The sequence below is a fragment of the Petromyzon marinus genome, chromosome 10 (assembly GCF_048934315.1).
Source record: "Petromyzon marinus isolate PM22_M1 ecotype Great Lakes invasive population chromosome 10, UKy_Petmar_22M1.pri1.0, whole genome shotgun sequence".
NCBI classification, from domain to species: Eukaryota; Metazoa; Chordata; class Hyperoartia; order Petromyzontiformes; family Petromyzontidae; genus Petromyzon; species Petromyzon marinus.
The window spans coordinates 7,239,571-7,263,398 of NC_133676.1; the positions used below are offsets into that span (position 1 = coordinate 7,239,571).

Genomic DNA, 23,828 nt, shown 5'->3' on the forward strand with positions numbered 1-23,828 from the left:
ATTGTGGAGCGACCACCAACCAAGGAGGAGAGACAGAGCAGGAGACGTCATCCTCCAGACAGTATCCTCCTGCAACCCAGCCAACAGGCCCACAGGTACCTCAGAACTGCTCAGCTGCTCAGCCAACAAAAGAGCACACTCCCATACCAATGTTGATGGAGGACATTTCTTCAGTGAGAAACATTCATCCGCACCTCCGATCAGCACGGTTGGCTACATACGGTGCGAAAGAAGTTCAACACGTGCGTGCCCTTTTCAGCTGGTGTCCCCGCTTCTGCTGCCCTTCGGCATGGCGGGAGTGGGCTCGGCGCTGGGCGGTGCAGCGGGACAGGCGGTTGGGGTGGGACCTCAGCAGGGCGTGGTGCTCACTCTCCCGGCCGCCAGCCTGGCCAACATGCAGGGGCTTGCGGCGGCGGCAGCGGCGGCCAGTGGAATCCTGGCGCTGCCCCTGCACAACATGCAAGGTAGTGGCGCACACAGTGCCCTGCGCTGCCGCGTCTACACGTGCACGTTACAGCCCTTTTGTCTATCCACCACTGGATGAGCACCTCACCCACACCGTGCGGGTTGCCGGTGTGCTTTGATCATGCTGGTCAGTGAATGTGGGGAGCATGGATGTGGGAGTGTACTCCAGTACAACAATGCATGTTGGCTGAACTGTTGACAGTGTTGCATTGCAGTAGCCCTGCAGCACTACGTTGTTGTGCTCGGTGGCTGGCCATTCAAGCTAAATATTCCAGCTCAAACCTGCCGCACTTGTGAGATCCGATGAGATCAGGTGCATTTCAAAACCTTTCTTCTGAGCATTCCCATTGCATTATCTTGCAACCTAGATCTTCCACATAGACTCTGCCGAGCAAAGTTAACATTTTAATGCAGCAGTTTATTTTCACACGTTGATATAAAATTTGATTTCAGATCATGGTAGGTTCATATAAAAAATAACTCTATCCCATGAAAAGGGCAAGCACGATATGTTTTGAAATAAAACAACAGTATATTTAAAAAATCTAAAGATATCCACTTGGATTTTAAATCTATATATATATTTTAAACACAGCTATTGCGCTCAAATCGGGACCAATTTTTCAAATTTTGGCATCGTCTGAAATAATCTGAAACCTCCTTTACCTCACGTCTCTCACTCCAGGATTGTGAGGACAGCTCGCAAAACTTACCTATCTGGTCCAAGAAATCCTACACTCGTACGCGACAGGTCTTTTTACGTGTTTTTTTTCTGAGTGAAAGTTGCTCAGGCGTTTCAAGTCGGCTAACCCCACCTTGCCCCCCCCCCCTCCGCCCGCTATCCCCCACCCCCCAGAAAAATATCGGCTCGATTCATCCCTGGCGTGGCAATGGGGATAAATGTACCTGACACTGCATTTCTGGTTCAAGTCGGATTCCCTTGACACCCGTGGCCATGGAAACCAACGGTTTTGGCCCAACTCTTGGGTCTTTTGGGCCAATCTTGGGATCTGACGTCATTAAAATATGAGCTCCCCCCTCCCCCCGCCGCGCCCGGCATGCGTCTCCGCATCGGGTGAAATGGAGCGGCGCGTGGAAACACGGGCATTTCGCGAACAGAATAAGCGCATCTGCTGTCCCGATGTATGTTCCGACGCGCGCAGCGTGGAGACCAGACGTGCACATGCGCGAGCTCCCTCTTCTCGCTTCACGAGTGACAGGTCCTGCGGGGGGTCACAGGTCAAGGAGATTTTTTACGTTAAAAATTAACGTGACTGGTCCTCCCCCCCTCCCCACCCCTCCACTGAATATGACTGTAAATTGCTTCATACTCAATGTCATGTAATCAAACATGTGACAAAACATTGACAATGCATTGTATGACTTTTGGAATCAGTGTGGCCAAATCAGTGGCCTCATTATCTTTCTGATAAACACTTAAATGTATGTGTAAATCAAAAACATCAACCAGCAGTTAGAAATGTCATGGTTTTCCTTGTTACTGACCATCATGCAGTTCAAAACTAGTAGTCAAAGATCACATTTCAAGATAATATTAATTTCTAAAAAATCCAGATTTCATAGCCAAGCTAAGAGACTCCTAAGAACCCAAAGACAAAGCAAGACACTTGATAGGGCATGGAAAATGAACAAACAACGAGTAGGTACACACATTTTGGGGAGTCAGTGAGGACAATATCATGAGACTTAGAAAAAGGACTCCCTCATCATGAGTAATTTTTGTTAGTTTCTAGATTACGCAGGTGGCACCGAGTTCCTTCACGGAACACTACAGATGGCAGAGCTCATCTGACATTTTTGGGGGAATACATTTCCATCCTATCAATTATGCTTCCGATAAGCTCAGTGTGTTATTTTAAACACACCCGTAGGCTCCACACATGCCTGGGTAAAGCTTGGCAAAATCCTGGATAAAAGTCAATGAATGTGATTTGTGCCTCTGTGGCTTTTCCATTACCATATGATTATATTTTGCGCACACTTGTGCCAAATGGTTTGAGCATTTATCTTTACTTTTTAAGCCACAGCCAGTGACTTAAACAGCAAACCACAGATATGTTTGGACAAAACAACCTTATCGGTAGTATTTCAGTTTATCTGTTAAATGTACATTTCCAAATCGCTGTGATGCACTTGATATATATGGGAAAACATGGTCACTCAAATTGTTTGTATGAGCACACATTTATTTAAGTAACCAAATAAGTAAATAAAAACATGTAATTGCTTGAAATTCCCCCATAAAGACCCTGATTTTTACTCTTGAGTGAGACAGACCATACGAATAGTATACGATACCTGGTGTGTATGCAAGGCCTTTGTCGTACAAAACCACACACTGCTTCTTGATAAAGGCACGGTGGCACTTTTGAGGTACATGTAATGAAAGTCTGGAAAGGGCCCCCCTTAAGTGCGATAACGGGACTCTGTAAGGAACTCGTGCCAATTAGTGTTCTCTTTACTGCAGAAATGTAAAGCCTTTGGCCAGTACTAGTCTTGTTAAGGACAACCTTGCAGGAATACAAGCTGAGTGGACCGTTCTCATGAACAAAATTAGGAAAGGCATGCAAGTGTACAGAGGGCAGCAGCATTAGCCAAATGACCCTCGAAAAATGAGATAGGAAAATGAGCATCAGTGTTATTGCCAGTGCTACTGAATGCACTGGCACTGATTGAAATGGCTTTTTGTTATATTGGTGTAGAAGCCAAGTCTGAGCTCACACCACTTAATTGAAAGTGACCACGGTGTCTTGAATGACTTTGTTGTTCAAGAGACGTTACAGATCACTCTGCGGTAACAAATTTGCCATTAGAAGTAACAGATCGCTCTGCTGTTTCAACGTTTACGGATGAGTGTAAGCGGTGGAGGCTTTTTTTTTATTTCTCGCCCCTGGGTCTAAGCGCACAGCCTGCAAGTTTTGTCCACATCCATGAAAGTCGAAGACCCACTCTTCCGACCGCACGCATTAGCGTTCAAATTAATTGCCTGTTAAATGGGGGGTTATTGATCGACGCGGCCTCAACCACACGTCCTGCGGGCGAACACTCGGCCAACCTGCCGCAGAGAGCTTTGCGCGCACAAAGTGGTTTGTGGTAGGAAGTGTGTTGCTGCCAAAAATAAAATAATTTATAACTGCGGTGCAAATTGTCACAGATGTGCTTGAAACAGTCATCGGATGCTCCAACGTTTTTTTCTTTACCATGTATACTTATTCCCAAGGCACTACACACACACACACACGTACGCACGTAACCTCTCAATAATTGTCATTGCCATCTTTATCATATTTACTGCACTTTCCCAAATTCTGCACTCAAAATAGGAATCCGTCTTCAGATTATCAAGTCCAAAAATCGTTCAGGAATTAATTGCATAAAATATTTACAGGTAATTCTGCAAAGTTAAATGTAACATCATTATCTGGGGAGACAGAGGCGGTTGGGTGTCATGCTGGCTACACGCCCCAGTGTGCTGTGCCAGCCTTAATAGGTGCTCGCTAATAGAGTTTGCTGCAAAAGTCTATGTACGCTTTATGGGGAGTGTTTGTTGTATGGGTGAATGTCAGACTTCAGTTTCAATGTCTTTTCAAAGTGTGGAGCTGAGTATGATGCAAAGAGAAACACTGCATGTCAAAATAAATCCACTTTCTAGAATTTAAATATTTTAAAGATAAAGTGGAGGTTTAGTAATTTCTTCAATGCAAGTCAAGGCAAATCAATACATATGGAGCATTCCAAGCATGCACGATGGTCAACTGGTTAATTTAACAACAGAACTAATAGATTGGCTCTGTAGACTATAAGGAGACACTCTTCCTTGGCAATTCAAGAGTAAATTTGTGTTTACTACTTTCAAAAGCATGTTACGAACTTTAGTTTTTATTTACCTCAATATGTCACTGCATAACAAAGGCACATCTTCACTTACAAAAATATCAAAGGCAGCAATTCATATAACCTATGGTGCTCGAAGCAAAACCCTTCATTTAAAGTGTGCAGGTTTTTACTGAAAATCAGATAAAGATAAGTGTATACCACTATATGTTTATTATTATTATAATATTTATGTTCTTGTATTTTATTATACATCAGGAAAGATTTCTCACTGACGTGGGCACAACTTACCGAAGACACACTACTGGTTATCCTTCTTTAATGTTCTGATGTGAAGTCAAAAGAGCAGGAATACTTAACTCACTCAAATAACAATGATCACAGTGCCATATGAATATCACCAAAAGTTGTAGGTTATAGGAATCCCAAAGGTCCACTTTTATAATGGGTCAGTCAAGCAAGATTAGGCTTTCAACAGGACAAAATAAACGAACAGAGAAATAGAAAGTATATTCTCTACAAATGAAGGTGGCTTCATAAATATCCTCGCAACCTTTAGCCGAATCAACTTTTGAATAATTAATCTCAGTCTAGAGGTGGCGTAAACTCTTCCTGAGGCTGAGGAATAAAAGGCACAATAGAGATTTCTCCTAGATTTTCCATGATAACACTTTTCAGTCACGAGGTCCAAAATAAACAACGCGATGTGCCCATTGATGCAGGTGAGGCCAAGCTACTCTGCGCTTTCCTGCTGGTGTTTTGAAAAAAAAAGCAACTCCATAACATCCACTCTTAGAGCAACCCGTTGTGTGGCAGTTTCATGGGCAAATTAACTTCGATGAGTCCCCTGGCATTTTGTTAAGGATGTACAGTGAGGGAAAAAAAGTATTTGATCCCCTACTGATTTTGTACGTTTGCCCACTGACAAAGAAATGATCAGTCTATAATTTTAATGTTAGGTTTATTTGAACATTGAGAGACAGAATAACAATAAAAAAAATCCAGAAAAACGCATGTCAAAAATGTTATAAATTGATTTGCATTTTAATGAGGGAAATGAGTATTTGACCCCCTCTCAATCAGAAAGATTTCTGGCTCCCAGGTGTCTTTTATACAGGTAACGAGCTGAGATTAGGAGCACACTCTTAAAGGGAGTACTCCTAATGTCAGCTTGTTACCTGTATAAAAGGCACCTGTCCACAGAAGCAATCAATCAATCAGATTCCAAACTCTCCACCATGGCCAAGACCAAAGAGCTCTCCAAGGATGTCAGGGACAAGATTGTAGACCTACACAAGGCTGGAATGGGCTACAAGACCATTGCCAAGCAGCTTGGTGAGAAGATGACAACAGTTGGTGCGATTATTCGCAAATGGAAGAAACACAAAAGAACTGCCAATCTCCCTCGGCCTGGGGCTCCATGCAAGATCTCACCTCGTGGAGTTGCAATGATCATGAACGGTGAGGAATCAGCCCAGAACTACACGGGAGGATCTTGTCAATGATCTCAAGGCAGCTGGGACCATAGTCACCAAGAAAACAATTGGTAACACACTATGCCGTGAAGGACTGAAATCATGCAGCGCCCGCAAGGTCCCCCTACTCAAGAAAGCACATATACATGCCCGTCTGAAGTTTGCCAATGAACATCTGAATGATTCAGAGAACAACTGGGTGAAAGTGTTGTGGTCAGATGAGACCAAAATGGAGCTCTTTGGCATCAACTCAACTCGCCGTGTTTGGAGGAGGAGGAATGCTGCCTATGACCCCAAGAACACCATCCCCACCGTCAAACATGGAGGTGGAAACATTATGCTTTGGGGGTGTTTTTCTGCTAAGGGGACAGGACAACTTCACCGCATGAAAGGGACGATGGACGGGGCCATGCACCGTCAAATCTTGGGTAAGAACCTCCTTCCCTCAGCCAGGGCATTGAAAATGGGTCGTGGATGGGTATTCCAGCATGACAATGACCCAAAACACACTGCCAAGGCAACAAAGGACTGGCTCAAGAAGAAGCACATTAAGGTCCTGGAGTGGCCTAGCCAGCCTCCAGACCTTAATCCCATAGAAAATCTGTGGAGGGAGCTGAAGGTTCGAGTTGCCAAACGTCAGCCTCGAAACCTTAATGACTTGGGGAAGATCTGCAAAGAGGAGTGGGACAAAATCCCTCCTGAGATGTGTGCAAACCTGGTGGCCAACTACAAGAAACGTCTGACCTCTGTGATTGCCAACAAGGGTTTTGCCACCAAGTACTAAGTCATGTTTTGCAGAGGGGTCAAATACTTATTTCCCTCATTAAAATGCAAATCAATTTATAACATTTTTGACATGCGTTTTTCTAGATTTTTTTGTTGTCATTCTGTCTCTCACTGTTCAAATAAACCTACCATTAAAATTATAGTCTGATCATTTCTTTGTCAGTGGGCAAACGTACAAAATCAGCAGGGGATCAAATACTTTTTTCCCTCACTGTACTTCACTCTAGCTCAATGCTGTTAAACTGACATCTTCCCTTGCAGGCTGTTTCAGCTATTGTGCGTTAAGCAAAGGCGTGTAAAGCTCCCTTCACCACCCGGTTGTGATTTAGCGCAGTTACAATTGAAAATACTGGAACACAACATTTTCTGAAATGAATTCAGCGCTTTAAGTAAGTTAAGTTACTCCAATTGTAATCCGTGTTTTCAAAATGTACACGTATAAAACATTGAAAAGTAAAAGTGTCAATTGGTTGTCTGAATTAATATTTATAACTTCATTTAAGTGTTGGTCTCATAATGATCAAAAGTTATCGTTTATTATGCCTCAGATATACTCCGCATTCCTTATACATTTGTTTTTTTTTCTCTAATATAAAACAGACATTTCTAATTGAACTTTGAGCAATGCATTAACATGCAGATGAAGGTAAAAATCTGAGAAGGAATGTGATGTGCTAGAATTGGGAAGCTAAGGGAAAAGAGATCAATCAAAGGAAACTTTTAAAGAATTTGTACCACTCTAACAAGTCACTATTTTTTTTCAAACTGTGCATTTCACTGTACTTTTTATTTATTGGAGGCCATCTGTGGCGGAGATAAGAGACAGCCTGCGATCCATCATCACGACAGTACTACCGCCGTGCGCCGTGCGCTTCCCGATTTGAGGGAGGCTTGTGATGTCCAAACATCAGACAGGTCTGATGGGAGCACGCTGATGATTACAGCTCTCCTCCAAGAGCGGACGGCTATAAGAATATCGCAGAGGTCACGTCCAGGCTCTGCCTTTGCTTTCCAGCATGGCAGCGTATGCTGCAGGGCCAACAAAAGGCTACGTCCATGGCAACTCTATTTAAAAAAAAAAGTTGTACATGGTGGCTGGGTGGCTCAGAAGCTCCAGCGTTGAGCTGACAACACTGAGGGCATGGGTTCAAATCCAAGCAGCCACCCGTCATTAAACCGGGTTCTCAAATGCCTCAGCCCAGTTACCAATGACTGCACACACAAATACATCACGTAAAATTTGTTGCTGCGCTTAATTTGGCTAAATTCCAGCAGCTCTGATGTTTTAAATATTGGTTTGACTATCAATAGCATGTGCGAAAGTGTTTACCACTGCTGCGTGAACGAGAGATCAACAGCATCCGCTTTCTTGGGCTGTTCTCTAACAGTAATGGTTACACTGCTCTGCAAGAGACCGAATGGGATCAAATGGGTTCTTCATCGAATTACACAATGCCTTCTGCACAATCAGGGTTACACTTTGGGAATATTACATAAAAGACGGACATGCTTGGTGGCCATTCAGAGCAGTGCAGGCGTTTTCTGCCAATGTCCGTGTGTGTACGTGTATTGTTTTTTTGGGCAACGTGGGTTTACATGCCCTGAAAAACCCACGTGCAAATCTGTCTCGTTTTCTAGGAATCTCCAGGTGATAAGTCTACGTGCATTCAATCCTCTAGTCTAAACGCACCACTAAAACCCCCCTTCATACACTGAACTTCCACAAATTAAATTGGCTGGCTGTCGTGAAAAACTTGAGAGGCGGTAACACATTTTGCCAGGCGATGGAACAAAAGCTGAAAAGTGTGTAAAGTAGTGAGGAGGTGTACATGCTTGGAATTACACCGAGAGACTAGGAAAAGTAAAACACAGATAAGAGAAAACAAATGGTAATTTAGAGCGATCATATGGACGTTTTTTTAAGGTTGATATTTTTAGGAAGAAAAACAACTAGTATTATTCAGTGAGTCAGGCTTCTGCTAGCACAGCTGGTGCTCTATAAATGTGTGTGCACGGATCAACAGATACACCGAAATGCCAGCATTGCTCCATTGCATAAAGAGATGTACTACACTGAGGCGGCTTGGTGACGCGTTCATTTATTGTCTTGTCACAAGCCTTCGTCATAAGTGCATTGTACAAATGAACGCAAAGTTGCGTTAAAATTTGTAACTCTAGTAATTTTGGCATGATAAAAAAATACAGGAAATATAAAAAGTATTAGATAATTTTGATGGTGTATATATATACGTACAGGGCATACGTTTCCATACGAAAGAAGAAGATACGTTTTAAAAATGGAACATACGATCTAAAGAATAGGATTCAGTAGAATGTGCTTGCTTAAGTGGCACTGGGGGACTTGGGGAGATGGGTGGATGCCGAGGCTGGGGGTTGGACGACAGGCAGTGGGTTAGAGTCTGTGCTCATTCTTCACCATTTACAGCATCACCTCCCAAGATGCTCCCTTTAAATTGGTCATACAACAACCCCCCCCCCCCCTAAAAAGGGCTCAAATTGATAGTGCCCTCTCGCGTGCGTTCACAGTTATAAAAATAATCTCTTTATATGCCGCTGGTAATTGGAAGAAAAGGCATACCTAAAAAAGCAGTAAATAAAAAACACACATAAACATCCTTACTGACTGCATGGGGCAAAAGGAGAGTGTTTTTATCCACCCATTGCACCCAGTAAAGGGAAGTAATTGCAAAGGACAGGAAAAACCACAAACCGCCCCAGCAACCTCCGCTGAACATGCCTCCCACACATCCACCACCGGTCCCCTTTTCGGGAGCCGACCCCGTCAGCCGCAAAACTCATTTCGCGGCGGGCAGGGGTAGTATCGATTTTTCTCTTTCCTTTTGCTCCCATACTCCCTTCCCGCCCACCACCTCCCTCCGACCCACCTCCCTTCCTCATCCACCCCCAGTCCCACCCTACCCCCACCAGCACCCTACGCTCTCCCACACTCCACACCACACCTCACCCATTCCCTTGCAAGACCGCATCACGTCAGCCCAAAACCCCAACCCGAGCCTCCAACAACCCAAACCGCTCCCCTCCCACCTCAACCGCCATCCTACGGCCTTCTCGGGCGGAAAAAAAGCACTATGGGAATAAATTATGCATCAGGCCCTTCTGCCGTGATGCAGGGTGTGCGGGGCTGACAGGCCCGGTGCCACGAGTGGGCAAGGCTGTAATCAGCTGTCTGCTCCACTCAGGGTAATGAAAGGGAGGGATCAATCCGAATGGAACACGCGTGTGTGCCGTCGCCGGGCGCCACCGTCCACCGCTGGGACCTCCGGGCAACTGCTGCGTCTTCTGGTCATTCTTTTGGTGGGGAGGGGGGTGAGGGAGGTCGAAATAATTTTGAGAAACGGAAGGAGAAACGTAAAGCGTAAAAATGTTGAAACACAACAAATTGATATTTTTTTAAAAAAAATCTGCCGTTGTCAATATTTGTCTGCCGAGTTTGGTTAAATAAAATCTGTAACACACTGCCATATTGAGAGCAGACTTTTTACCCATCTGAGATTTGACATCAGCCCCCATAAAAATAATTAAAGGAATATTCTATATATAAGCTGTGTGCATGTCAGTGGGATTATTATGTTTAAAGGCAATTAAACAAGCTGTGAATATATTAAATAGTGATGTATCCATTTAAAGCATTTGTAATGCAATGTAAAGACAGGAAAAATTATTGATTAATTGACACATACAATTATGTTGATACTACTTTTTTCATTTTCACCAACAGCATGTGCATGGGGCTTTCCGTTTATACGGGCTGTAATTCATCCATGAGCAACCGAGGTTGATCCTCGCCTGTGCAAACTTAACCTGCATGTCAGCTCAGTAACTAACAATCCTAAACCAGCCACCGAATAGCTTGAGGCTGAATGCTGCATTCCCTCTAACGGTGGGCGGTGTTGCAGATGCGCTTCGTCCACACTTTGCTGACACACCTTTCCGTGGTGGGAGATTTCCTTTGTGCCGGGCCCAGCTGCTGCTGACTTTCACAGTCCGGGTCGTGATTCACCTCCCATATTCGAGTGCCCAAGGTGGGACTGGCCAACATGTCCAGCTTGTAGATTTACCCATACTCGTTCTCAAACCGGCCGCAGCTCTGGTGCTTTGAGATTGCAAAGCACCATCGGGGTATATTACAAGTACAGCATTTCCAAAGAGATATTGTGTCTCGGTGCAAAAGAACGATTGCATATCATTGGGGTTTTATCCACTTTAAAGGGCTTGATTGCTAGTGCTCTCCGACGTGCCAATCAAACATCCGGTAGAACCCAAAAACACATTGCAGAGCTATGCAGCACATCCACGAAAACCTACGTAGCGGTCTTTGTTTGCTATCTGCATTTATATACGTGGCATACAAAGAAAGCCACTTGATCTCACATTTTCTCTCGCATGGCTCTAATGTACTCTATTTAAGAAGCCCACTTTATGCGCATATTTTTTAAAGGCCGATTGGCCGAGTTCATATTTTTCAGACCGCAACGAGCCCGCATAAAGCAACACGGCTGGGGAGTCATCAGAGGTGTCTGTGGTGTCTGACAGGCTAACACCAGTGCGCGCCTGCCGCATAACGATAACTCAGTCACGTTCCAGCGGATGATGAAATTCGTCGTGACCCCATTACGGACACAGCGCTGACAGTTTAACCACCATTAAAATTGTATATCTCTTCAGAACTATCGATTTCTCCGCTCACATCGGGCACACGGCTAAACTGCAGCTGTCATACAGACATCATGAAAACAGCATACATCACGGTGAATGGAGCGGTTAAGTAAAATGCCCGGTAATGGCTTCGCTTAGAGAGCCATTCTCGGTGCTAGACATTTAATAGCAGTAATTTTTAAGCCAAAACTTATATATATAAAAATGCACACACAACATGTGTTTGATATAAAAATAGAAGCTTAAAACATTGAATTAAAATGGTAATATAAATTACAAAACTACAAAAATTATGTCTCTCAATACATTTCATAAAGGACACAAAGAAGAATGTAGTTGATACCCAATTGCAAAGCACCATAGTTGATTTCATTATATATAAAAATGTTGCCATGTACTCAAAACTTAAATAAAATCTGGTCATATTGCTTTCGTGTTGTAATAGATATTTTGCATGACGAAGGGAGAAATTGATCTGTCCAGTGTGCCACAGGTATGTGTGCTATGTTCATAATGAGGACATTCCAGTTAACATTCCTCGGACAAGCAGTCTCAAAAAGGGAGCTAGTCTTGGTGAGGCATCACAAACCGGTATTAAACATAACCCAAAGAGACGCTGGGGGATGGGCCCATGCAAAAATGTATCCCTCTTGAGGTATTGATTACGCTCCAGCTGGAACATAATAATTGTCTTCAAGCTGTATTATAGATACACTAAGTGGGATGGAGATGTGAGCTTATTAAAATAGTATGCTCAAAGTCTTTAAAACTATTATGTGAAAACCCATAGCTATAATGTAGCAATTACGAACCAAAAAATGTACCGCTCCTGTTAGGATTATTATGTTTGTATGAAAATAATGTAAGTTTAATTTTCAAAAGACATTTTTAATTGACACTGAATAAGTTTAATGTGAGCATATCCCATATACGATTCAAATATTTATTATTTATATTATTACGTTCAGGAAAATCCTTAATGTATGCAATCTCGGTGCAGCTGTTCAATCCTTGTAATTTTGTATTTTTTACATAAAATCTAAAACATTTATTTTTGCATTGGTTGATTCAAACATGGATGACCACATGAATTTCCCAAAAAAATTGGCTTGGAGACAAACATGAAAGGAGTAGGTATATCTCAGATTTGCTGATGACATTACCATAATTACAACTTATGAGAAATAAATACAGGATATTATTGAAGAACTTGACTAAGTAGGTTGCAAAATTGAGCTAAAATACACATTTGAACAACAATTTCATGGAAGAAAAAATCGTTCAAGGGACAATACTGGAAAATACAACAATGTGTATCCCTAGGGCAATTACTGATGGCTTGCTGGAATAATATATAATTAAATCAAGAGGTGCACAAGAGCAGGTTCGAGTACTTTTTGGAAATATGTGATTATGAAAAGCAACACAACAATGCACCTAAAATAAGACTAATTTTAATCAGTGCACATTACCTGCTACATATAATGCATGGATGAGAAACATGGACACTGGCACACATTTTTTATGAAAGCTGAAAAGTGCACAAAGGAACGTGGAGAGGCACGCTTGAAATGGCAATGAGCGAGACAATATCAGAGAACAAAGAAATTAGAGCCAAACAAGCAAATGTTATTGACTGTGAAATAAAATTGGCCTTAGGCAGAACACATCGCAAGAAAGGCATGATGACCATTGGTTGTGACTGATAACAGAACGGCAGCCAATGGAGAGAACAATGGAGCAATGAGATCAGCTCATGTACAGGACCTAGATGAAATGTGGCATCGGGAAACCTTGAGAAATGGCGATAATTTTAGTTGTCTCTTTGGCACAGTTTGCTCCGTAAGTCTAAATAACATTAGCATATATTTTTAACGTCATTTGTGTGGACTTTAACTAAGTACAATTTCAAGCAAATGATTCGATTAATGTGTCGTCAGCTTAAATATCCAATTCAATCAATATACCGTTATACGTCAAGTGCGTACTTACATCAAGGCCCCGCATCCCGCACTGGATTATTGTCGGTTATGAGAGCAGCTCACAGCACCAAATCAGCTTTATGGAGAAAATGGATTCCCCTGCTGCTCATTCTTCAGATCTGTGCACCTTCGATGGTGTTTTGAGGCCACAGTTATCAAGAACGAGCAGTGGGTCGCTACATTTGTTAAAGGAGTCGCTTGGTGTTGCGAATCCGACGAAGCAGCCCCCTGTCATCCTCTGACCTCGTGTGAGCGGCGTATCTGTATGTAAAATGAACGTGACAAAGCAGTACAAAAATAATTGTTTATTTAATATATATATAAACATATTATGATTGCCACTAGCTGTGCCCTTGATTAATATGTAATTGTTTATGTTTTTTTAAAGTTAGTTTTAATACACAGTATAGGGGTGCTGCCATCGTGTAATTGTTAGCACACCAGACTTGAATTCAAAAGATCGCCAGCTCGATTCGATCTCCCGGTGTGGCATGACGCAATGGGCCAGGTTCTGAAATCCCCCGGCCTCTGTCCACCCGGCGGTATAAATGTACACGCCAGTTAGGTGAAAGGCAGGTTGTGTGTGGTGGGGTAGAGGGTAAGTACTTCCACTTCTTCCAAGATGTCTAGCCACCATAGAAGAATAGACCATGATATTATTCAGAAGGGCTAGTGGAGGGCTGTACCTTTTCGTTTAACACGAACATATGGAGATTCAGGGCGAAATAATTGTCAAATGGCTGTGGATGTCGACTGATCTCTTGTTTACAGATATTACTTCCCATTGAATAATTATACATTTGATTTTTTTGTACTTACATTCCACTTGACTTTTTTAAAATGACACTGAAAGCTATCACTACAGAAAAAAATGTATGCAGTCTGGAAACAAATAGATTTAACAGTCCACGAAAGTGTATATTGCATACTCTTTGGTTCTTTCGGTAAAGTCACGTGACTTTACCGAAAGAACCAAAGAGTATGGATTCCTGCAGTCACGTAAGCTTCAAATCAAGATTGTGTATTGCATGTACAACACCTCTCAGCATTATTCCAACCACCAACTCAAAATAACTGAATAAGTACCCATTTTTCACATTGAGCTATTTTCAGCTGGTCACATGTAATGCACTCCTTTGTACATTGTTAAATCTGTTGTTTTCTATGAGCGTATTTCATGCAGTTGAATATAATTTCATAATATGTAACGTATCCTGAATATATAGTATATATTGACTGCCATCGTTGTTGTCTTTTATCAATATTACCATTATTATTATTTCTGCAGCTACCTCCTCGCTGAATGCTCAAATCCAGCAGTTGCACCAGTTACAGCAGCTGCAACAGCAACAACAGCAGCAACAGCAGCAGCATCAGCAACAGCAACCTCAGACTCAGCAAGCAAAACATGGAGCATCCCCGCGAAAATCCTCGTCAGCTGCCAACCCAAGCCAGCCGCCATCCAGCCAAGGCAGCAGCCTTCCCGTAAAACGCACGCTTAAGTCCACACTCGCAAGCCTTCTGTTTTCGCACCACATTTTGCTGTGATTCTCCGTACCCGAGTTGTGGTACCTGGTTACTTTGTAGTCAAAATGGTATGAGCCTGTGTACTCAGCGCATTCCATTTGGTAGTAGGCAGGCATTTCTATACACTTAAAAATACTCAAAACATAAAAGCATTTGTTTCGTTTTTTTACGTATATGAATTATTTATACGCATATGTGAAGCTCATGGGATTCTTTTTTAACAGGTATCTAAATTTAAAATGTCCTCTTTTTTCCCCCTAATATAAAAAGCCTTACTAATGCTTTCTGAAGCAATTCAGTGCATTAATGCACGGCTGAGTTGCAATTTATATGTATAAGATTCAGACGTATGCTTTACTCACAGCCGGACACTACCCACACTGCCCCCAAAGTGTGCGGTTGCACAAGTGGAAAGAAGTCTTCTCCCAGGACGCTCCGCTCCTTCCCACGAACACATCAGTTCCAGAAATCAACATGCCCACTGAGCCGCACTAGGGGTCGATATTTGGGCGTAGCAGTGTACTCCCCGCGCGGATATTTTAGGGCTTTCTTACCAGCACCTTTAATGGCGTTCTTGTGTTCAGGAAGGAAAAACCACTGAAGTCACAGTGTCAGATTTTTCTTTCTGGCGAGGATAGGAAAACGGGGTGAAGAGGGTTGATCCGAGGCGAGCGCATTGTGCAGTTTCTGGATGTCATGGCTGGTTAGCTTCTGCGTAGTGGCTGAGTTCACATGGTCAGTTCCCAAAGAGACATTGATGAGAATCCTATGACCACTTAGGAAAGGGCCAAACAATCTCGGTCAAAGGCAGCTTAATAATGATGCAGGAAAATTGAGTTCATCGTAAAGGAAGAAGAAGAAATGTGTCTGAAAACGGTATCTCTGGGGCTGAAGTAACACGCCGAGGATTTAAAAGCGGCGTAATGTTGCTCTGATGTGGGTGCTCGAGGATTTGTTGTGGCATCTTCACACGGGTCCAACCGGCAGTGCCAAACACTTTGATGAATATTTCAAGAGCAGGCCTGAGACATAGCGGATTGATAGGCCATGATAATGGGTTATACTTTGAGGCCTGCTGACTGATCAAAAAGTGACTTTTGAATTATTTTTCCTGTTACACTGTTCAACCCGTTGTGTCCTTCTCACGTATGCGAGTGTCCTTGTCGGGTTTTTTTTTGCTTCAACGTGTGCCTCAAGTAACCGATCAATAGCCAGCTACAACTGTATACAGTGGGACCGACTTAATATTGTGCGTTTCATTTCCCGGCATGGCTGACAATAAGTGCAGTTAACGTTAAAGGGCATTACGCCAATAAGGGTGTGCGCCGAAATGTCATGATTTCTTTGTACGACAATAAACATGGGATGTACGGCAGTGAGGCAATATCAGGCCACACTGCAGTATAAATGTATTTGTGTGTAATACATGGTCATAGACTACTGACATTTATATTTTTTAAAATGTCTTCTTTACACTATAACCCACATCATATAACACGGCTTTTTACAATACGTACAGAACTATTACTAACCTCAGCATCACATTCATTTGTTGGCACCAGGAGCCTCCAATAAATTAGATCCCCTTGAAACCCTCAAGGCTCGCTGTGTTGTGGCATATGCAACTAGCCTCATTCCAAGCCAACCGCATGCACATGTAGATGCCGTCCGGCACACAAGGGGCTCGCATGCTCGGGCCGTTGGTGGTGGGGAAGTTAAAGAGGCTGCGTGTGGCGCGGCTGCTCTCCCCGGCAGCTCGTGGGAGGCCCTCTCACGTCTCCGGCGGCGGTGGCCGCGGTGGCGGCGGCTGTCGCGGCCTCGGGGTCTCTGCCTTCCAGCGCTCACATTTTCGCCGGCGCGCTTGCCGCGGGCCTGCCCGGGGTGGCGGGTCAGCTCATCACGAACGCACAGGGGCAGGTATGTGACTCGCAGCTGGGCTCTGCTATCATCTACAGCCAAAGCTATTGCGAGAATTCATGCCTTGACCTATAGCCAGATATGCATGTAATAAGTGGCTGCTGCTGTTCTTTTCTGCTCGATTATAACTGTTATTTTAATGAGTTTGTCACGATGAAAACTCTGTTATTGTCATGCACTAGGTTAATGACATTCTTGATTTGCTCAATGAAGTGTATTGTTAAATTTTGATTTAAAGCTTTCGTGACTGCAGTAATTCATATTCTTAGCTCTTTCGGTAAAGTCACGTTGAAGGGAAACAATAAAATAATAAAATATATATAAAACAACAAAAATTCTCACGACGTTTCGACCATAACACAAACGGTCATCATCAGGTGTGACCTTACCGAAAGAGCTAAGAATATTAATATAAGTGTATTGTTTTTTGGAGTTTCTTCATGACCTATACAATTATTTCAGTCATTAAAACGATCATAGATTGGCTGCGTGCATAGCCATTTTTGAAGCCACATTATTATTGTAATTTCTGTTGCCTAATTAAAAATAAAGCATGGCACTTTATGAAAGAGGTGTGGAGCTCACACCACGTGAATTTTATTAAATCACACGAACACGTTGTACCTCCACTCTTAATAATTATTCACGGCTTGAATTGGGTTACATTTTTGTTTTAACCTAACCAACAATGTGCACGTTCTACCTAATAAAGTATTAAAGCTTTCGTGACTGCATAAAATTACTCATTGGTTTTTTCAGTAAAGTCACGTATGTAGAAATACAATAAAATTATATTAAAACAAAAAACAATCACGACGTTTCGATCACAACGCAAGCGATCTTCATCAGGTGTCAAGAACAAATCACGGAGGTAAATACAACAAAAAGATGAGAGACGAGAATTCAACACACCTGAAAAAACATTATGTGAAGCACATCCATTCAGGCCAACAACACAGTTAGACACTTCCTGGTGGACCACGAATTTCAGAAGTGTTAAATTTCGTGTTCAACCTTTGGATTGCACATACCAGCATAGATAGAATGAAAAATACGAGGTACACGGTCAGTAGAAATAAATATACAAGTCCACCAAGAGGTAAGGAGGGAGGAAAGACGGACAGGGAGGCAGAGAGAGAGGGGGGGGGGATGAACAGAAGCTTAAATAGGAAATACGGTTGGAGGGGGGTAGGGGCCAGAGCGAGAGCGGCAGCTCAAACACGCACATCTTACACATACAAAACGGCAGCTCAAAAAGGACCACCTCTTGTAATATATTATATATTACAAGAGGTGGTCCTTTTGAACACGAAATTTAACACTTCTGAAATTCGTGGTCCGCCAGGAAGTGTCTAACTGTGTTGTTGGCCTGACTGGATGTGCTTCACATAATGTTTTTTCAGGTTTGTTGAATTCTCGTCTCTCATCTTTTTGTTGTATTTACCTCCGTGATTTGTTCTTGACACCTGATGAAGATCGCTTGCGTTGTGATCGAAACGTCGTGATTGTTTTTTGTTTTAGTATAATTTTATTGTATTTCTACATACGTGACTTTACCGAAAAAAACAATGAGCACGTTCTACCTACTTTATTTTCTTCCCATAGGGTCCGAATGTGCACCCTAAATGACGTAGAACCCCCCAGCTATAAATCCTGTGACCGTGACAAAGGAAGCAAGCTCTTGTGGGCAGGTGGAGAGGGGGTGGAAAAAGCGGTGCTTTTCACTATTTTCGTACTCAATAATTTAACCAGGTCTGAAAAGACCACGGTCATTTTCTTAGATTTTTTTTAAATATTCTAATTAAGAGAGAGTGCAACAGAGAGCCCACGTTTGCGTCTTTTAACTCTTGCTCGTGATAGCTCAGTAATTGGCAACATGAGTGGCGTGTTGCGGGCCGCCGTGCAATAGATTAGGCGGCGGGAGGCGCTGCCTAGTTATGCGCCCATCGATCGCCAAGTGTGAATAGCTCCCCACGTAGGACTTTGTAATTAACTTAATGGAGGCTTGCTCATTAGCCCATGAATGGCACGCATGCATGTGTTGAAAGCTGCAACCGTTTATTTGTTATTTTCCATGCCGTCTAATTAAATTTCGATTGAATAAAAATCTGCTACAAATTCCCCATCTTCATGATTACTATTCACACGGAGTCTGTAAGTTACGTGTTACTGTATATTATGAAGGGATTTGAAAAATTGATTCGCTGGGAGTTTTTCGTGAGTATAGCATCAATCTTGCATAAAACGGACGGCTTTTTAACACGTAGGCTTTCGCGACCAATATCATCCATGATAGAAACCGGTGGACTTCCCCACAAATCTGGCTGTCGCCTGATGAAGCTAGTTGTAATTACTGGCTAAACGTCGTACTCAGATTGTAAATGTCGTGGCTTGGCTCTCCTATACACCGGTGTGCTGTACTAGTAACGAATTGGCTTGTTCTGTTTATTGACAACTCTTACTAGTTGGCTGTGTCGGGTGGTGGCGGGTTTAACGACACATTTATATATTTATGCGATCTAACCCAAAAAAAAACTCTGATGGATGGATGGCTTTGTACTAAATCTGTTAAATAACACAACTTACTCTGAAGATATATTCACATTAGAAATGAGTGACTTTTAATTCCTAAAATTATTTGAGAATTTAAATATTCTCAGCCAGATGTATTTGTAATGAATCATTTAATTTCCATCAATAAATAATGGTGTAACAGGGGGAAAAAACTTGTAAAATGCCAAGAAAATACCGACACAAAGTGCTTTTAGTTGGAGTTATAATTATGAATAAGACATGCAATTCAAAGCAGGAATCTTACAGCTAGAGATGAAACATAATGTACCCATCTAAGAAGGCTTTTATATAAATATTAACTTTTACAAAACACGACCTTAAATCATTGACGGCACGCGCGCTCTCTTTGGCTGGTACAATGCTACCGACTGATGATAATTATTGCATTAGTTCTATATAAATACTTAAATGCATTAGTATGAAACTGCCGCTTCAGCAATGTGTAATGTATTCTGCTACCCTAGCCCAGTGATTTGATTGGATTAGACACTTGGTGCTAACAATCGTATACCGTAAACAAAACTGCCGTGTTTATCGCCTGCACTGTGAGCATTATAGCTGACAAAACGTCACGTGCACTACGCTGCTTGATACAAATGTTCGTGATTGTACTTTAAGGTAGATGCAACGCAAAGTAGAAAATATCTAATATTTTAAGTAGCATGCTTAGGCTGTGGGCGATAACTGACCGTTTACGTATTAATACTGTATGTCATTGCAGTGACGGCGTGAGAGCAAAAGCTTAAAGTGACTTAAGTGTCTTTTTTTTCATTTACAAAGCTTTAAACTGCGCTAGGGAGCCTAATACACTGCCTGTGTGTGTCGTCAAGGCATTTTATATTATGGGTTGCGTATTACTTTAAGTTGTGTTTGATAAATGGATACCAAGAGGAAAGTAATTTATGAAAACATATCTCCATTCTGTAATTTCAATAAATATCATTACACAACAATAAACAGTGGCAGTAGGCATTAGTTGACATTTGCTATGGGAATGTCACCTCGCGAGTAACTACAACACGGTACATGCTGGATGGATATGTAAATGCAACTGCATCTCAGTGTAGCTGTGTCATCTCTGTAAATAGTTTAGATCGTTTCTATATGTATTGCATTTTGTTACTGTATTTTATTTAAGGCCTCGTTCATTGAGAGCCTGGATGATTGCATTAGTTTCTGCCTTCTCATGGTCGACAAAAGCCAGCCATAATGGTATTTGAGATTTGTCTGAATGTGATTTGTAGTTGATTTGATAAAAAGTAACACAAATAACATGAGGAGTCATGCGATAAGATACGCCCTCACCAAAGGCTATTTATTCATGGTCACATTCGAATATATACTGTAAATGTAAAGGCAACCAGACCTCCCCAAACGCATGGGTTATGTTCCTGGAAAATTATGTTGGGCAAAACCTTGTCCAACGAATAATAAACCTTTATGGGAAAATAGAGCTGCGTTTCTGTTGTCCAAAAATGATCACTCCATGCCTCTTAAATAATTTTATGTTTTACACCCTTGTTATTTGTAAAAAAAAAGGATGCTGAGTCGCTCTCCATTTCTAGTGTGTGTGTGTACACTCTTTATAATTCAATGTCACCTCAACACCCTACCCCCGTCTCCATTGTCTCCATTCTTTGGAGACAATGGCCCGATCTCTGTCACTTTAAACGTTCACGATTCGCCATCGAGGCGTCCGTGTGACTGAACGGCCTCAACGAGTGGACGGCTAGATGCATGCGGCGCGATATGCGAAAGTGTCGTTGTGCATGTGTGTGAGCGCGTGTTACATTATCACACGAGAAAAAAAAACACACAGACCAAAACATATCCATCGTCTAGAAATCGTTCTCACAGTCGATTCATTCACACCTCCCAACGGATGCAGCACTATCACGGCACTACGTGTCGAGCCGAAATATCACCCCCGTGTTCAGGAAAACAGACCGTGTGGTAAGGGGCCGAAAAACGCGTTCGATAAATCCGTGTTGGGTCAAGGTTTTCATTTAAATAAACGAGCTATATTAGATTTGTTGAAGACCTACTGATTATAACGGCCAAGGGAAGTTAATTACCGGCAAAATATAGAAGGATGTAACAGAGTAGACTGCAGGGTGGGGTTCAGCAAATTTGAGCAAAACAAAAGTTATATACAAGTTTGTTGGACAAAATAAAATAATTGTTGGAGGAACACAACTGGAAAACACAACAGACAATGTATAATTATGGCAGTTATTGAAGGAACTTTGAAGTGCTTTTTGGTAAATATTTTTTGATAACAAGAAGCAACATACCATGGTTCCTACAGAGGAAAATTTTCAATCAGTGTAAATTTCCTGCTATGGCATATGGATGTTGACAAAGATAACAGAATAAAAGTTGCAAACTGTGCAAAGAAGCATTGAAAGGTGCATGCTTGGCATTGCATTTAGAGACACAAACGTAAAGACATGGATCTGGAGAAAAAAAATGCAAATTAGTAGGGGATGACTGCTCAGAAAAGTGAGTTTATTTAGGAGATAAAGTAGGCTTGTGGAGTAGAAGGGATAATGGCTGATGGATGAGACTGGCGACGGAATACCAGCCGAAGGAGCGAACACGGCCGAGCTCCAAAACCATGGAGATGGAGCTATGAGATTATCACATTTGCATGATACCAAGATGTACCACAGGATCGCAGCGCTGTGAGAGATGGCGACAGAGCAGGGGGGCAAGCCTTCATCCAGCAACGGATTGGCCCTGGCTATTGATAATGATTAAATGATGATTAACAAGCTTTTATTGGTACTGGCCACATTCGTCACTGTCATCACATCGATTTATTCTGACAGATAATGCTTTACCTCCTACGCTTAGTTCCCTATCACTGCCAGCAGCAGTCTGCGCGGCACACTTCCTGAGGCACCAGCAGAATGTGCGTGGAATGATGGGGGTTCTGGCATCTCACGGCTTGCGCGTCCCAAACACTTCAGGGCGCACGAAGAAGCGGGAATGAAAACACCATGGTTTCGGCTATTTAATGCGTGACAACAACAATAACAAAAAGCCCCGTGACAAGTTAAACGCCGCGATGATCTCTGACCGATAGCGCCCGTCTTCCCACACAGCTCATCGGGACCATCCCACTTGTCGGTGGAGGGGGGTCAGGCACCGGCGCAGCGGGGATGGGCGCCACCGGGCTGCCTCTGAGCCCCCAGCTCCTCACCAACACCCAAGGCCAAGTGGTGGCCATGCTGGTGGGAAACCAGATCCTGCCGGTCCTCAACCCGCAAGGCCTCACGCTATCCCCAATGAAGGCACCTGGGCAGCAGCAGCAGCAGCAGGTGCACGCTTGAACTGGACACTGCACATTCTCACGATACCATAGAAATTAGAAAAAAAAAAACTTTTTAGAGTTCCTTACCATAGTTTTTTTTTTTTAAATGCTTACAGCCCTGGCTCAATTCAAGAAACGTATTAACTATGATCAATTACACCTTTAAGACGTACTGTTTGTCACTCGCCACTTGGCATGTGTGTGCTCAATAACCTTGATGAAAGAAAAGTCCCAATTATTGGGGCTAATATGGGGAGGGGTGGCCTGGATAAAAAAAAACACGGATAATGCAAAACATACGCATATTAGGCTATACAACAATCATTGTTCACTTACAGAGTAGATGTCCAGTGTCATCTGTTTTATTTCTTTGCTTCTCAAAGTGATTGGTTTACCTGCCGACATGTTTGTGGTCATTGAATCACTGACACTCGATGAGAAAGGAGCGACTGAGAATTAATTAATTGTGGACTAAAATGGTTTTTTTGTTGTTCTCGATACCACAGTTAACCCTCCATCCACAGGTAATTGAGAGATAACTCCATCGTGGAGGTGGCTTGGTGGTTAGAGGATTGAGCCGACATTGCAGAAAACCTGGATTGGAATACAGGCAGCTACCAATGCATAACTGGGTTCTTATGCATTGTGGAGTTGATGTTCTCAGGCAAAATTATTGTGCAAAAAAACCCTCCATCATATCAAAATTGTTGTTTCATTTTATATAGTTTATTTCAGCTCTTACACCTGTCAATCTGTGCAGGGCATTAAAGCTGTGCCCCTGCTATGACTAAAGAGGTCTAATTAAGTGACTTCAAAAGTAGTTCTGTGTCATTACTTTGTGGAGCCATTATATGACACAGGTGACATACTTCTAACCGTAGGGTTGTGAACGTAAATTTAATTCTTACAGCATGATGCCGAGAGAAAATATAATTGTGATTTATGTTTTTAATCAATCCACTTTGCATCACGGCCTTTTGTTGCATTGTGTATCGCTCTTACGACCTGTGCTGCTTCATCCAGGTGCACGGACAACAAGGGGGACAAGGCTCCACCCCGCCTGGCCTTCTCCACGTAGTTCCCCCTGGGCCCGGGTCTCTGGCGCATGGGCAGGGCGGGCTGGGACAGAGCCCCGGCTCGTCCGCCCCACAGTCGCTGTCTCCCTCTTCTCCGAGCGTGGGGCAGCTGGTGAACAGTGAGTCTTTCGCCCCACAGCCTCCCATGGCCACACAC

At 42.7% G+C, this 23,828-nt stretch overlaps 1 protein-coding gene across 3 annotated transcripts in view; it reads left to right on the forward strand.

The window, feature by feature from the left end:
* The window catches only part of POU6F2 (POU class 6 homeobox 2), a 57,660-nt gene that overhangs the window by 26,842 nt on the left and 6,990 nt on the right, over window positions 1-23,828 (forward strand). For all 3 annotated transcript variants that reach the window (XM_032951554.2, XM_032951556.2, XM_032951555.2), the window contains exons 5-10: window positions 1-95; window positions 260-464; window positions 14,550-14,746; window positions 16,544-16,705; window positions 22,387-22,602; window positions 23,619-23,790. In XM_032951554.2, coding sequence (XP_032807445.1) covers window positions 1-95; window positions 260-464; window positions 14,550-14,746; window positions 16,544-16,705; window positions 22,387-22,602; window positions 23,619-23,790 — 1,047 coding nt within the window. The remainder of the gene's footprint in view (window positions 96-259; window positions 465-14,549; window positions 14,747-16,543; window positions 16,706-22,386; window positions 22,603-23,618; window positions 23,791-23,828) is intronic.